This window comes from Cladosporium halotolerans (assembly GCF_011745625.1).
Source record: "Cladosporium halotolerans strain TM138-S3 chromosome Unknown Sca26, whole genome shotgun sequence".
Taxonomy (NCBI): Eukaryota; Fungi; Ascomycota; class Dothideomycetes; order Cladosporiales; family Cladosporiaceae; genus Cladosporium; species Cladosporium halotolerans.
Genome location: NW_027191477.1, coordinates 161343 through 174314, shown reverse-complemented (window position 1 = coordinate 174314; position 12972 = coordinate 161343). Strand labels below are relative to the sequence as shown.

Below are 12972 nucleotides of genomic sequence, written 5' to 3'. Positions count from 1 at the left end.
CCTCCATGTTTGGAGAATTAACGGCCGGCCAAGTTTTCGCCGTCTTAGGATGCTGGTGTCGCTTGTACGCGATTTTCAGTGTTTAGGATGTAGCAATGATACTGCCACAGCATGACCATATCACAGTGACAGAAACCCCAAGCTCTTCATCCAGGCTTCTTCCCGCTGCCCTGTTTTGCGAACATGCCGGCAATACCATTGACACCCTTCGGCGCAAGCTTCATGCCCTCGAATCTTGACTCCGCTAGTCGTTTGCCAGCTTTGACACTCTCGACCACCCACTCCGCGGTCACGAATCGGATCGCCTTGCCGCTCTTGCGAGAGATCTCCTTCTGGATTTTTGTTCCTGCTAGGCCTCCGCCGCAACCTTCGCCTGGACCGCCTGGCTTGCCTAGAATGACGTGCGTGACTGATCTGCGGCCCAGGGCGATGCTCAAGTTGCCACCGTGAAGACTGAGAAGATGCTTGAGCTTGTGGTCCGAAATGTGTGGCATAGTCGAGCCGTTGACGTAGAAAGTGAGACCTGAGAAAATCTGGGGATGTGATTCTGGTTCTTTCTCGATAGGTGTTGCTTCGTTCTCGTCCCGCTCTTCGACTTGGCCAGATGGCGGAATACAGTTCTCATCATCGGCATCCCAAGGCGAAAGTAAATGAGAAGGACTAGACTCATGGCTCGTCCAGCTCGATTCCCTGACCTCTCCATCCGGCCTCCGAAACGGCGCAAAAGGATTGACCACCTTCGTCGCATCGACACCGTCCTCAACCTTAGCCTTCTTCGTCGGCCTCTCAACATCCTTCTCAAGCCTCATAGACTCCCACAAGCTCGTCTGGCCCCCAGTCCTCAACCCCTTCGCGCCCTCAACCCACCCACCATTCTCCGTCCTTCCATCGTTCCCGAAATCCAGACTCCCCGCGCCAACCGTGTCCGACACGCGTTTTCCACCGCCCGAGCCAGAAGCAAACTGCTCCCTCAACTTCAGCGACCGCGAGTCGCGCCACGACGTGCTGCCGCCGAGTCTGTTTTCCGCGCGCTGGTGGCCGGTGGCGGACGAGTTGAACGGGTCGAAAATCGCCCGCGACGGCTTGGCCGCTTTGGGAACCGGCGTCGATGAATTCGCCGCAGGCATTGCGTGAGCAAGAGACAGCCTAATAGCTGTGCGTGGTGCTCTTTGCCTGTACGGAGGTCAAAACAAATGTGAGGCGGACGGCACGGCCGACGTCAATGATGCGGCGCGGGCGCGGCTCGGGCGCGGCGCGTGGTCACGAGACATCAATTTCCGAGGAGCGATCGCGGCACTTCATGTTTCGGTTGCATATGTCCATTTGCATTGTTCTTGTCGAAGGAAGTCTTTGCAACTCTCCTCACTGCGCACGACATGTTCGTTTGGGGCCTTCATGACAGTTAGGGTTGGGTTTTGGCGATTACCAATGATGCGCCCTACGACTTCCCCTCCGAGCGGCGCCTCGGCCGTGGTCATTGAACCATAGCCGACGGTATATCAATGCGATCTTGGACTCTGTTCACTTTTTTTTCTTAAACCCCTCGTTTGTAATAATACAAGACGTCTCCACTCGCTTACAGAACAGTCTGTCAACTAATTTTACAGCTTCCGCCTCTCGTCTGTCCTCGTCTACTAAACGCAGTCATGGCAACCGGCTCCTCCATACCGTCTTGTGTCCCAAAAGACGCCGTCTCCCAAGCCGCATACCACCACGCCCAAACCCAACTGCACCCCGTCATCCTCGCCCACAGCCTGCGCGTCTACCTTTACTCCTCCGCCTTCAGCAAAGTGGACCTCTCGTCCCTCCCGCAATTCACCCCAACCACCGGCTCCGAAATCTTCGCCACAGACACCCAACTCCTCGACGAGCAATCCATCTTCCTCGCCAGCATCTTCCACGACATGGGCACCTGCGCGGCGCACGATCACGCGCAGCGCTTCGAGGCTTGTGGCGCCGACGCGGCGGTCGATTTCATGCAGGCGCATGGCGTGGTCGATAAGGTGGTTTTGCGCGAGGTCTGGACGGCGATTGCGCTGCATACGTCGCCTGGGCTTGCGGAGCGCATGAGTGCTTTGACTCGGGTGATTCGATTGGGGCCGAAGACGGACTTTGGGCACGAGGGGTATCGGGCTTTGCTGGGCGAGGAGTTTGTGAAGGCGGCGGAGGAGGAGTTTCCGCGTGGGAATCCGGCAAAGGTGCTTGGTGATATTGTCGCGGGGCAGGCTGAGGCGAGAGAAAGGGCGGAGAGGGATGCGAAGGCGCCGGCTGTTAGTTGGCCTTGGAATTTGTTGAGATGTAGGCTTGAGGAGCCGGAGTGGGAGGGGGTTAATAAGGGCTTTTAGAGGTTAGTGAGGTGAGATGGGAATTGTGATTGCGATGTCCTTCCTTTTTGTACATGATCTCTCGGTAGTTCAAATCGTCCTCTTATCGTACAAACCATCCTCGTACTGTAAAGCTGAGTGTATCATCTCCAGAATCTTCCATCCATGCACATGCAGATATCCCAAAACGCCTCCCACCATGCAACCAAAACAACCAATTCCCACATCAACCACATCTACCATCTTTCCAACCCGTCCGCCACCTTTCCTCCCACTTATTGCAGTCGAACTCTTTCTTGCCCAACTTGACATTCACCGCGTTATGCGCCTCGCACATCCACTTCCCAAACTCGTCCCGATTGCTCACGCGGGGCTCGTTGCCGTCTTTCATCCACGACCGAAAGTCGTCAGCGCACACCCAGCAAGGATACATCTTGCCGAACAGCGAGATGAACTGCTTCGTCTCCATCTGTTGGGTCAGAGATGGTCGCTCCGGATAGTTCGCTGTCATGCTGTGCAGGAGCGTCCAGGTTGAGCGGCCGAGCTGCTCCACATCGGGCGGGCAGTCATCGGGGAGGGAGAGAGAGGAGGTCGCGCCGGCGGGAGGAGTAGTGGTTTGGATTGTGCCAGGTTGCTTGTCTTTCGAAGCGGGCGCGGAGCGTGCCATGGCCATCCATGAGGAGACGGAAGTGCAAGAGCGGCATCTGTGTATTATGATGAGCTACAACAATCTCTCTTCACAAAGGACGACCGGACTCACGGCTTCCCATCCGGACCTAACACAACACCCTTCGGCAACTGCTTCTTCTGCTCCTCCCCGCCATCCTGCTGAGCCCGCTGCTGCTGCTCAGCCGAAGCGTCCAAAGGCTGCGGAGGCAAACCGGTGTTCATCTCGACAGCGCACAGGAACCGCGAAAGGATGGGCAGTTCGATTTCGGTGATGGGCATCACTCCATCTCGCAAGGCCCTCGCGCCCTCCGTTTCGCTCTTCTGGGATTATTACTAAGCTCGCCGCCGGCCGCCGCAGTCTGTGCGCGTTCTTTCGTTTCCCCAGATTTGGCTTTGGCTCGTGAAGGGAAATGGCCCGGATGAGGTCAGCTCGAGATCCGGCGGCTCTGCGGATCTAGCCGCGGAGGCTGCGATGCGAGATTATCTCGCGTGCGCAGTCGGTTCCACAGAGCTTCTGGAATCAGGGTTGTGTCTGACAGGCCGTACTTTTCCGCTGGTGGCACAGGAGCTTCGGACGACATCTGGACATCGAGGCGGTGTATTTTGCGATGCCGGTGGCTCAGGCACTGCGGCGACATGGTATTGCCGGAGTGCGGCGAGTCTCTGCGGCGGAGCCAATCCTGCCGTTCCTTTACAACACCCAGACTATCCGAACACGGTATACAGACGCTTTGAGCGATTTCGAAGACCTCCAAGAGCGCGGATTTCGGCGCTCCAAGCGTACTAATAAGGACCGGAAATTGTTCGTCTCTGGCGCAAGAAACAGGGCGCCGGACTCGAAATACTTCCGGAAGACGCTAGGTCCTTACGAAAATAGAGATGGCGGCGAGTCCGAAATGGAAAGACCTCGGAGGCCTGAGTATGAGAGGCAAGAACACATTCCGTTCGAGGATGCTAGGAACGAGAAGCGATCCGTTCGCGACACGCTCTCCAACTCTACCATGACCCCGTCAGAAAAGAAGGCTTTCGAGAAATTGCTCAACATGAAGCAGCAGAAAGAGGGCAAAGAGGGCAAAGAGGGTGGTGAAGCTCTACAGCAGCTTGATGGAATTCTTCAGGAAGCATTTGAGCAAACAGCCGGGCAACCTGCCGACCTCGAGGGCACGCCAGCAGAAAGCGTGACGAGGGAGCAGAAGACCAACGAGTCGAGGCGTGATTCTCGCTCGGTTATGGAGCAAGAGGCGATCGAAGCCGACAGAGAAAACGTCAAGGAAGCTTTTTCGAAAGCGCAGACCGATGTTGAGCTGTGGAAGTTGTTGCATGACAAGGTGCTCTCGCGCGTGCTTGCATTGAAGCTGGACGAACCACTCGCGCGGTCTGCACAGCGGGCTACCAAGGCAAAGAGCGACAAGAACGACGAAAAGAACGCGGATGCAGACCCTATGATTCCGCAATGGCCGGGTAATGTGCGCGAAAGTACTATCATCAGGAAGAACGCGCCTTGGCACCTGATTGCTTTTCAGCAAGAGTGCATCTCGTCCTTCCCTTCGTCGCAGCTGGGCCTGTCTCTCATGCCATACCTGAAGTCTCTCGGCCCAGCGACGTTTGCCCTCATCGCAGGCTCAACATTCTACAACAACCACATGCGCATTCTGTACCGACGGTATTTGGACGTGCCATCTATCATCGACACTCTCGAAGATATGGACAAGGAAGTGTTCGATTTCAGTGAGAAAACTCACATGCTGCTGAGTGTAATCTGCAGCAGAGATCGATCGGTGAGGCGTGGGATGTATGGCCCTGGTTGCAGTGCTCTGTGGAGTGGTGAACGTTTCAGGAATGCTACGGGTAGAGCCTTTGTTTGGAAGAGGAGGGTCGACAACCGGTTGCAAGAGCAGGCTCTAAAGTCAGCGAGAGAGCAGGAAGAAGAGGAGTCCCGTCAGACGGTTCAAGAATGAGGGTCCTCGAAGGCGTTTCATGGAGCGCGCGACAGCAGAAGTCCTGCTTGTAGTATAGAATAGCCGTGATAGCCAGAAATTGGAAGAGCATCTGCGATTCTCACGGAAAGGGCCTGCATGCAGTGCGATCTTCGAGTACCCCTCCGTCGTCAAGCCATTCACTTACACAGGCGAGCTGTCACGCGTCAGAAACATCACGTGTCTCGCTCGCTATCTCCCACATCTCGGCCCACAGTCATGGCGGCATGAATGATGAGATAGGCCGGCTAGCCCCGGCACACGACTCCACCGCCAGCCGCGGCGCGCGTGGCTCGTGCCCAGCGTCGCATTCCGTTAAGTACAGGCTGTACCGACGCGCATCCTCTAAGTACAGGCGCAAGCGATTTCATCCTCTAAACACAACTGGAGGCGCCACGCCCACACGAAGCCCAATTTCTGTCTCGTAAGGCCTCACGGATAGCGCTGGTGGTCAGACGAAGGTAAAAAGCGACTGGTTCGCCCCCGTTGCAGTTTTCTTTCTCCCTCCATATTCGCTACTTTCATTCTAAGCATTTCTTTGCCTGTGTGACATACCAATACCGCGCGTACTTCACTTCTAGACACTTTTCTAAAGTACCTGCGACGTCTTCCTTGAAACACATACATTGATCCCCTAGGGACGCGGTGGCCTTTTCTCTCACTCAATTCCGCTACTTATCAAGCGCCATGGACGCGCCGACCCTCCAGCCCAAGTTCCTCAAGAATGGCACTGACTTGGGTATTGTCGCCGTGGGCTTCTCCGGCGGCCAGGTAAGATTGCGTTAATCACATCAAGCTCGCTCGCCGACCCTGACTCCAAAACCAGTGCAAAGCAGGCGTTGACGCCGCGCCAATGGCTCTGATAGAATCAGGCCTGGCCGACCAGCTGAAAGACGACCTCGAGTACAACATCCACTTCGACAACAAGGTCCACTCCTACACCGAGCTCCTCCCCTCCTCCGACCCGGACCATCGCGGCATGAAGAAGCCGCGCGCCGTCTCCGCCGTCACCCAGGCCCTCAGCCAGCAAGTCTACGACCACGCCAAGGAGGGCCGCTGCGTCCTCACCCTCGGCGGCGACCACAGCATCGCCATCGGCACCATCAGCGGCACCGCCAAGGCTATCCGCGAGCGCCTCGGCCGTGACATGGCCGTCATCTGGGTAGACGCCCACGCCGACATAAACACCCCCGAGACCTCCGACAGCGGCAACATCCACGGCATGCCCGTCGCCTTCCTCACGGGCCTCGCGTCCGACAAGCCCGACGCGCCCTTCGGCTGGCTCAAGGACGAGCACCGCGTCAGCGTCAAGAAGCTCGTCTACATCGGCCTGCGCGACGTCGACCGCGGCGAGAAGAAGATCCTGCGCGAGCACGGCATCAAGGCGTTCAGCATGCACGATATCGACCGCCACGGCATTGGCAAGGTCATGGACATGGCGCTCGGCTGGATCGGGTCGGACACTCCCATTCACCTGTCGTTCGACATCGACGCACTCGACCCGCGGTTCGCTCCTAGCACGGGCACTGCGGTTCGAGGCGGTCTGACGCTGCGCGAGGGCGATTTCATCGCTGAGTGCGTGCACGAGACGGGCAGTCTCGTCGCGCTGGACTTGGTCGAAGTCAACCCTAGCCTTGAGGAGGCTGGCGCGGCGGAGACGGTGCGGTCGGGCGTGAGCATTGTCCGTTGCGCGCTGGGCGATACGCTGCTCTGAGCGAAAGACTTTGCATGCAATCAAACGCGTTACGAGTGAACAAAATGGGCGTCTGCTGGGTTTGCATTTCGGAACGTCAGCCGGACGGTTTGGATCGGCCTGATGATAAAATGGATAAAATGGTTAGATTAGACTTCGCGTTATAGATCTAATCGAGCGCTCGCAAGAGCTCACTGACATGCGTCTGAAGTTGAAGTGCTGTGTTGGTGCTACATGGTACGGAGCTAGGGAAGACGTAAGCAATCCGTGTGACCCGAGAGCCACCCTATACCTGAGGATGTACTTTATTGCAATGCTGTGAAACCCCAGCCTGGACCAGCAGTAATATACAGCGCGCCCGTGCTCTCCGTGAAGTATGTTCTGTTCCGATACACCCATGACCATGTTCATGTCCACCCCCACGCCCCAAGATAGACACACGAAACGCAGGAGAACCGCTGAAACGCACGAAGAATCACCCCCGCCCAAGACACGCCACCGTCACCTAGACAAACGCCCCTCCCCCGCCTCCACTATCCCTACTCCTTCCCCCAAAGCTCGTCCGCGGACTCCGCCTCGCCATATCAAACTCATCCTCCTCATAATCCCCATACGGATCCCTCCTCCCCCTCCCCATCCCTCCTGACGCAGACGCATACCCCAGATCGCCCCCCTGCGGCGGACTCGCCCCCACCATCTCCGGCGACGACGACTCCGCCCCGCTCGCCATCTGCCACTCGTCGCTGTCCCGCCGGTCCTCGTCCTCGCCTTCCGGAATCCCCTTGCCGGAGTCCCCGTGCACCAGTCCCAGCCGCTCTTCTTCCGTCGTGCTGGCGTTCGCTCTCCCGCCGCGCACGAAACTCAGTGCACCCCGGCTTACGGGCCGGTGCTCTTCGTCGGGCGCTGTGAGGGATGTGGCGCCCGTGCCGGACCGGCTGCGCGTGAACACGTTGTGGAAGGAGAATTGCCGCTTGCCTTCGGGCCCTGAGGAGGAAGAGGTAGTGGGCGGGAGGACGTGCGGTGGCGGGCGCGGGGCGAGACTGCTGCCGCGCGAGGAGGAGCGGTCTGGTTCTTCTGCGCCGGCCCAGCGGAGGTGAGGCCCGCCGGCGCCGGAGGGGCCGGGCGAGTGGTAGGCGGTGTCGTGGTCGTCGGAGGAGGTGCGTTTGGGGTGGATATTCACGGAAGCCATGGGGACGGGGCTGTGGCCGGAGGCTTTGCGGTGGCCGCCAGCGGCGGTGGTCATTTTGCGTCCCAGCCGACTGAAGAAGCCCGGGTGCATGTCTTCTTCGGGCTCGCTGTCGGAGTCTTCGGTCGGCATGTGGCTCATGCCGAGGGGCGGGTGGACGGTGTTGGAGCGCTTGATGGAGCCAGACGCAGTGCTAGTAGTCTTTCGCCGCTTCAGGCCGTCCCATTCTACCGTTTCGTTCTCGCCGATGGCTTCCATGCGCTCTTCGTGGATCCTGTGAGCTTCCTTTGCTTGTCTCTTGGTGCGGGTGCGACTCAGGGCGCGGACGATTGCGGCGCCTCCGCGGATTGTGTCTGCTCGGGGCTCGTACTCTGGCTCTTCTTGCTCGGCTATCGTGCGGATCTGGTCGATTTCGCCTTTGAAGACTTCTGTTTCGGGGACGTCTTTGGATGACTTTGCCAGCTGCAGCAGGACGACGCCGACACAGATGACTAAAAAGCCCATGACCACGGTCGATATTGAGACCGCTGTTCCCTTGAAGCCTTGGAAGAGTACCGCTGATGCAACGATGGTGGCTGAGGTAAAATATACATAGTACGTTGGCGTAACGAGCGCTGCGTTGAAGATGTTGAGAGCTTTCTGCGACGTGTCAGCTTGACTGTTGTAGACGACGCTGGGTCATGAATACATACGTTCAGGTAGATGATTTCGGTGAGCAGTGTCAGTATCACAAACACAAGCAGTACGTAAGTGAACCATTGGTTGAACTGTGCTTTGCCGTTAATCTGCGCAATAATCGCAGAGCCCAGGCCTTGTGTCGCAACGACACTGAGGCCTCCAATCATGCTGCAAATGGTGAGGTAGACCATCATGGTTTTCTTTCCGTAGCGAGGTCCAGCCCATAGAGCCGTGAAGGCGCACCCAACTATCACGATGCCAGTATATGTCAGGAAGCCAGGCGAAATGACGAACTTCTGCATCTGTTGAATGTCAGAGACGGCGCTCTGCTCCGGTGCATTCAGCACGATGATAACCGATCCGAGAATGGCCAGAAAACAAGACATCTTGCCGACGAAGCTCAGCTTCTCTTTCAAGAAGATCGCGCTCAATATCGTCGTCACGACCACGGACAGCGCGCCCAGAGGTGTGACCATGATCGCATCCACAAACATGTACGCCGCGAAGTTGCAGCCCTCGCCCACGATCATCAGCGTCATGCCTGTCCACCACCACGCATTCTTAAGGTATCCGTATCCCTCGCCGGCCTCCTCATTGTACTTCACATTGGCCTTGAGCAATCCTATCTTCTTGACCACGAAGCTGACACCGATGAACAGGCCGGAGCAGACCGCCAGGATGATGCCGACTACTTTGTAGATCGCCGGACGGTCTTCGCTCGAGTCGCTGCTCGCGCCCGCGCGGGCATAGAGGTTGGCGGTCTCGAGGGCGACATGGCCGGCAGCGTCCATGAGAGAGGTTTGAGGGGGAGCGTGCGTTCGTCACGGGCCAGTACGCGGCATGTATGTGATCCGTGTAGGCTCCTTGTGTCCCGCTATCAACAAGCCTTCGATGTGAGTCTGCGACAGACTCGCGTTTGCGATCCTTCAGACCTCAGTGGAGGAGTCCAGAAGTGCACTGTCGACTAGGTTGGGTGGCTCGGGGTATGAATGTCGCTTTGGTGGGGTATAGCTCTCCAGGTTCTCTTTCTAGACCATTCGTAGGTCGTGGGGTGTCTCAGGCGGGAGTTGGCCAAAGTGTAGGACAAAGCAGGCAAGTCGGAGGTGCCTGTATATTTTGTCGTAAAGCAAGGATGAGGAGTCCAGACTTCCGGGCGACGATCTCACTCAGCTCGCGCGATTGTGGCGCCTGCACGTTGTTCCGGGCAGCGGCAGCATGGATGTTGGCAGTGGGCGCAGCTCGCAGTGACCAGGATCCGGCTATGTACAGAAGTACCAGATCTCAGCACAGCCATACGATAGCGCCAACTGCTGACGACGTGTGAAGACGGGCATAATCAAGCCATTGGACGAAGCGTTACCAAGCAACGTAAACAGACTCCACACGCCCTGAAACACGGCTCCTACCGCGCGCTGCGACGAAGCCGGACAGGTGTGGAACTTCGTCTGCCGTAGCGCCTGCGTGTCATCAGCGCCAGCCAGACGTCGCTTCGTCTCGAGATTGGAATACTCGCTAGGCTGTGTTTAATAGTATTCGCTACCACCATGGCCAACGATAGCCTGGCGAACACTGCCTCACTGACAGACAGCAGCATCTACAATGCCGCCTCCGTCGAAGAAATTCGGTCTACTCTCGCGGAACTTGGAGCACGTGAGGCCAACGTGACCGCCCGTCTGGACGATCTACTGGCATCGCAAAAAGACTTGAACCGCCAACTTGGCCGTCTGGATCTCGCACGCGCCCAGCTGGGCTCACAGGTCGTCGCCACCAGGTCTATCAGCAATGGCATGCTTTCCTCCGCCGCCGCGACCGCGCATCGAATTTCCGGTGCCGTCAAAAAGCTCGATCGGGAGCAGGCCGCCGTCAAGGCAACTCTGGATGTCGTCGAGCAGGTTGCGGAGTTGAAGTCATGCGTCCTGGGCGTGACGGGCTCGATGGGTGCGCTTCAAGACTGGGAGACTGCCGCTAGCTACCTGCACCGAGCATCACTGATCCCCGACTCTGTCATTGACGGCGCTTTCGCCGAGGAAATTGTCCCTACTGCTGAAGTGCCTGACCTCCCTCGACAGACTTTGGATTCTGCTGCGGAGAGTCTGTGTGGACTTTTCCTGCGGGAATTCGAAAAGGCCGCGCAGGCTGGCAACGGAGCCGGCGTCACTCGCTTCTTCAAGCTGTTCCCGTTGATCGGACGTTCCGATGTTGGTCTCGATGCTTATGGCAAATACGTGTGCGGTGGTATTGCAGCTAGGGCACGCAGCAATATGAGCTCCACGCAAAGACAGGGTGGCCTGTTCTACGCCAGCACGCTTACTAAGCTGTTTGAGCATATCGCACAGATCGTGGAAGGCCACCAGCCGCTTGTGGAAAGACACTACGGCCCGGGCAGTATGACGAAAGTCATTGAGCGAATCCAGGTCGAAGCCGATGTGCAAGGCGGCATCATCCTCGACACTTGGTCGGAAGAAAGGAAGGTCGCTCGTAAGCTGACTGAAGTGAAAAGCTACCCCTTCAACTTTCTCGTTCAAAGTTTCCTGCCCTCACAAAAACCGAGCTCGGTGCAGTCCCGAACTGGATCGCCCGGCCCAGGTTCTGGGAGACCGAGTGAAGATGAGGGCGTCGACATGCGGGAGATTGATGCTCTACTCAACGAAAGTGCTACGATGCTCGGGCGGTGGGCGCTATACACGCGCTTCCTCGCGAATAAGGTCACTGTGGGACATGAGACCGAGACAAAACTGTCAGTCCCGCCTTTCATCGCAAACAGTAACATACAGAAGAAGATGCAAGATCTCCTCATTCATCCTTTCAATACCATGGCCGGATTCTTCTTCCGAAGATCTGTCGAAAAGTCGTTCCAACTGGACGAAGCACCTACAGACCTGTCTCTGAACCCAAACAAGCCACTTGGCGCCAACCCTCCCTTCATCACCTCGGCGGTCGACGACGTGATGTACATCGTCAACCAAGTGCTTCAGCGCACCCTTTCCACATCTCAACGCCCCGTCGTCGCCAGCGTCTTCCCAGCAATCGGGAGAGTCCTCGGCTCCGACTTCTTCGGCATGATCCAGCGCAAGATGCGCGACGAAAGCTATCCCAAAGCCGCCATCCAGGGAGCCCTCCCGCCCGAAAACCTCATCATCTCCTTCCTCGTCCTTCTCAACAACCTCGATACTGCGACCGACTACGTCCGCCGGATTGTTCGCACCTGCCTCGGTCAACCTACAACCACTCCCACTCAACCCCCCGCCGGCTCCCTCCTAGCCGACACTTTCCCGTTCAACCATGACGCCGTTTTCGCCGAAAAAGCCCTCCGATCCATCGAATCCAGCTTCGAAGCCAAAACCTCCGAGCTCATCGCCGAAGCAACCGAAGTCATGCTCAAGCAAGTCATGCGCCCGCGCCTGCGCCCAGTCCTGCTCGACACCTTCCGCGACGTCGACTACGCCGACGACTCTTCCGCCAGCGACGGCGACGACCGCGCGGATCCGAACGACGACCTTGTCCCTCGCCGCTTTGAGCGCGGCTGGCAGGCTTTCACGCTTCCGCTGAAACGGATCTTGACACCCGCGAACTATGATCGCTTGCTGACGTCGACTGTCTCGCTGCTGGCTCGCACGCTCGAGAAGAGGTTGTGGGCTTATTATGGTCGTGTCAACGACTTGGGCGCTGTGAGGCTGGAGAGGGATATTGCGGGGATTGTGGCGGCGGCTGTTAAGGGCGGGAGGTACGATTTGAGGGATTTGTTCGCGCGGTGCGTGCAGATTTGTTTGGTGATGAACATGGAGAGTGACGAGTGGGAGGAGATTGAGGGGTTGAGTGGAGTCAACTTGGAGAGGGTTACGGGCGTCAATTGGAAGTTGGATGCCGACGAGAGGAAGAGGGCCAGGGGGATTGTTGGGGGAAAGTGAGAGGTGAACCTAGGATGGTGCCTAAATGCCAAAAAGGATCGCTCTCATGTCTTTCCCTCCCACCACTCTTCGGCGTGGAGAACTGACGGGCCATTGGAGGAACCACCCAATCTTGCAATGCATAAAAGATCGAAGAAATTGCAAGCACTTACGAAAGGCCGGGATCTAGAACATCGTCGTCTGGCTTATTGCTTGTGTATGATAGAACGGACGAGATACCCGAATTTGAGTGTCTAGCTCTGACAGGCGCGGACTTTGGCGGGAGCCATGAAGGACAAGAACCATTTGTCCGATAGTTAAGCATACCTTTTTGGCAATGCTATTGCAAGTGCAGGTAGCAATCGGCCCTCAGCGGGCTTTACTTGCGTGGCCACGGGGCGTGACCTCGTTACATCGTGGCTTTGGGCCTTCCGCTGAATCCGCTCTACTATCAACGCACATAGCCTCCGAAGTACGTAGCATCCACTTCCTTGGCGTCTTTTCCAGTTTTAGATATCAGCGAATCCTGGCGGATCTATTGTGACAGTCATTGAGCGTG

General features: G+C 57.3%; 7 protein-coding genes across 7 annotated transcripts; 4 read left to right on the top strand and 3 right to left on the bottom strand.

Annotated features, from left to right (window-relative positions):
- Positions 1-146: 146 nt before the first annotated feature.
- Positions 147-1127, bottom strand: WHR41_06328 (uncharacterized protein; the record flags this gene model as incomplete). The annotated part of the gene is made up of 1 exon (XM_069374933.1): positions 147-1127. One exon carries the CDS (start codon positions 1125-1127, stop codon positions 147-149), a length of 981 nt encoding a protein of 326 aa, XP_069227511.1.
- Positions 1128-1646: 519 nt separating this feature from the next.
- WHR41_06327 (uncharacterized protein) lies at positions 1647-2345 on the top strand (the record flags this gene model as incomplete). Its single annotated transcript, XM_069374932.1, has 1 exon — positions 1647-2345. One exon carries the CDS (start codon positions 1647-1649, stop codon positions 2343-2345), a length of 699 nt encoding a protein of 232 aa, XP_069227519.1.
- Positions 2346-2348: 3 nt separating this feature from the next.
- Positions 2349-3389, bottom strand: WHR41_06326 (uncharacterized protein). The gene is made up of 2 exons (XM_069374931.1): positions 3085-3389; positions 2349-3028 (listed from the first exon to the last, which is right to left on the bottom strand). Exons 1-2 carry the CDS (start codon positions 3270-3272, stop codon positions 2551-2553), a joined length of 666 nt encoding a protein of 221 aa, XP_069227520.1. The 5' UTR covers positions 3273-3389; the 3' UTR covers positions 2349-2550.
- Positions 3390-3601: 212 nt separating this feature from the next.
- WHR41_06325 (uncharacterized protein) lies at positions 3602-4951 on the top strand (the record flags this gene model as incomplete). The annotated part of the gene is made up of 1 exon (XM_069374930.1): positions 3602-4951. The coding sequence occupies one exon, from the start codon at positions 3602-3604 to the stop codon at positions 4949-4951; it is 1350 nt and encodes a 449-aa protein (XP_069227517.1).
- A 374-nt stretch (positions 4952-5325) lies between these two features.
- aga-1 (Arginase) lies at positions 5326-6862 on the top strand. Its single transcript, XM_069374929.1, has 2 exons — positions 5326-5740; positions 5796-6862. Exons 1-2 carry the CDS (start codon positions 5657-5659, stop codon positions 6681-6683), a joined length of 972 nt encoding a protein of 323 aa, XP_069227518.1. The 5' UTR covers positions 5326-5656; the 3' UTR covers positions 6684-6862.
- Positions 6863-7167: 305 nt separating this feature from the next.
- Positions 7168-9834, bottom strand: WHR41_06323 (uncharacterized protein; the record flags this gene model as incomplete). The annotated part of the gene is made up of 2 exons (XM_069374928.1): positions 8541-9834; positions 7168-8487 (listed from the first exon to the last, which is right to left on the bottom strand). The coding sequence occupies exons 1-2, from the start codon at positions 9315-9317 to the stop codon at positions 7168-7170; spliced, it is 2097 nt and encodes a 698-aa protein (XP_069227544.1). The 5' UTR covers positions 9318-9834.
- Positions 9835-10070: 236 nt separating this feature from the next.
- On the top strand, positions 10071-12434 carry WHR41_06322 (uncharacterized protein; the record flags this gene model as incomplete). Its single annotated transcript, XM_069374927.1, has 1 exon — positions 10071-12434. One exon carries the CDS (start codon positions 10071-10073, stop codon positions 12432-12434), a length of 2364 nt encoding a protein of 787 aa, XP_069227545.1.
- Positions 12435-12972: the final 538 nt, after the last annotated feature.

Coding starts and splice junctions, on each gene's coding strand:
- WHR41_06326 (XM_069374931.1), bottom strand. CDS start 3,272: ATGCCCATCACCGAAATCGAACTGCCCATCCTTTCGCGGTTCCTGTGC. Junction 3,029..3,084: donor TTAGGTCCGGATGGGAAGCC/GTGAGTCCGGTC, acceptor CATAATACACAG/ATGCCGCTCTTGCACTTCCG.
- aga-1 (XM_069374929.1), top strand. CDS start 5,657: ATGGACGCGCCGACCCTCCAGCCCAAGTTCCTCAAGAATGGCACTGAC. Junction 5,741..5,795: donor TGGGCTTCTCCGGCGGCCAG/GTAAGATTGCGT, acceptor CTCCAAAACCAG/TGCAAAGCAGGCGTTGACGC.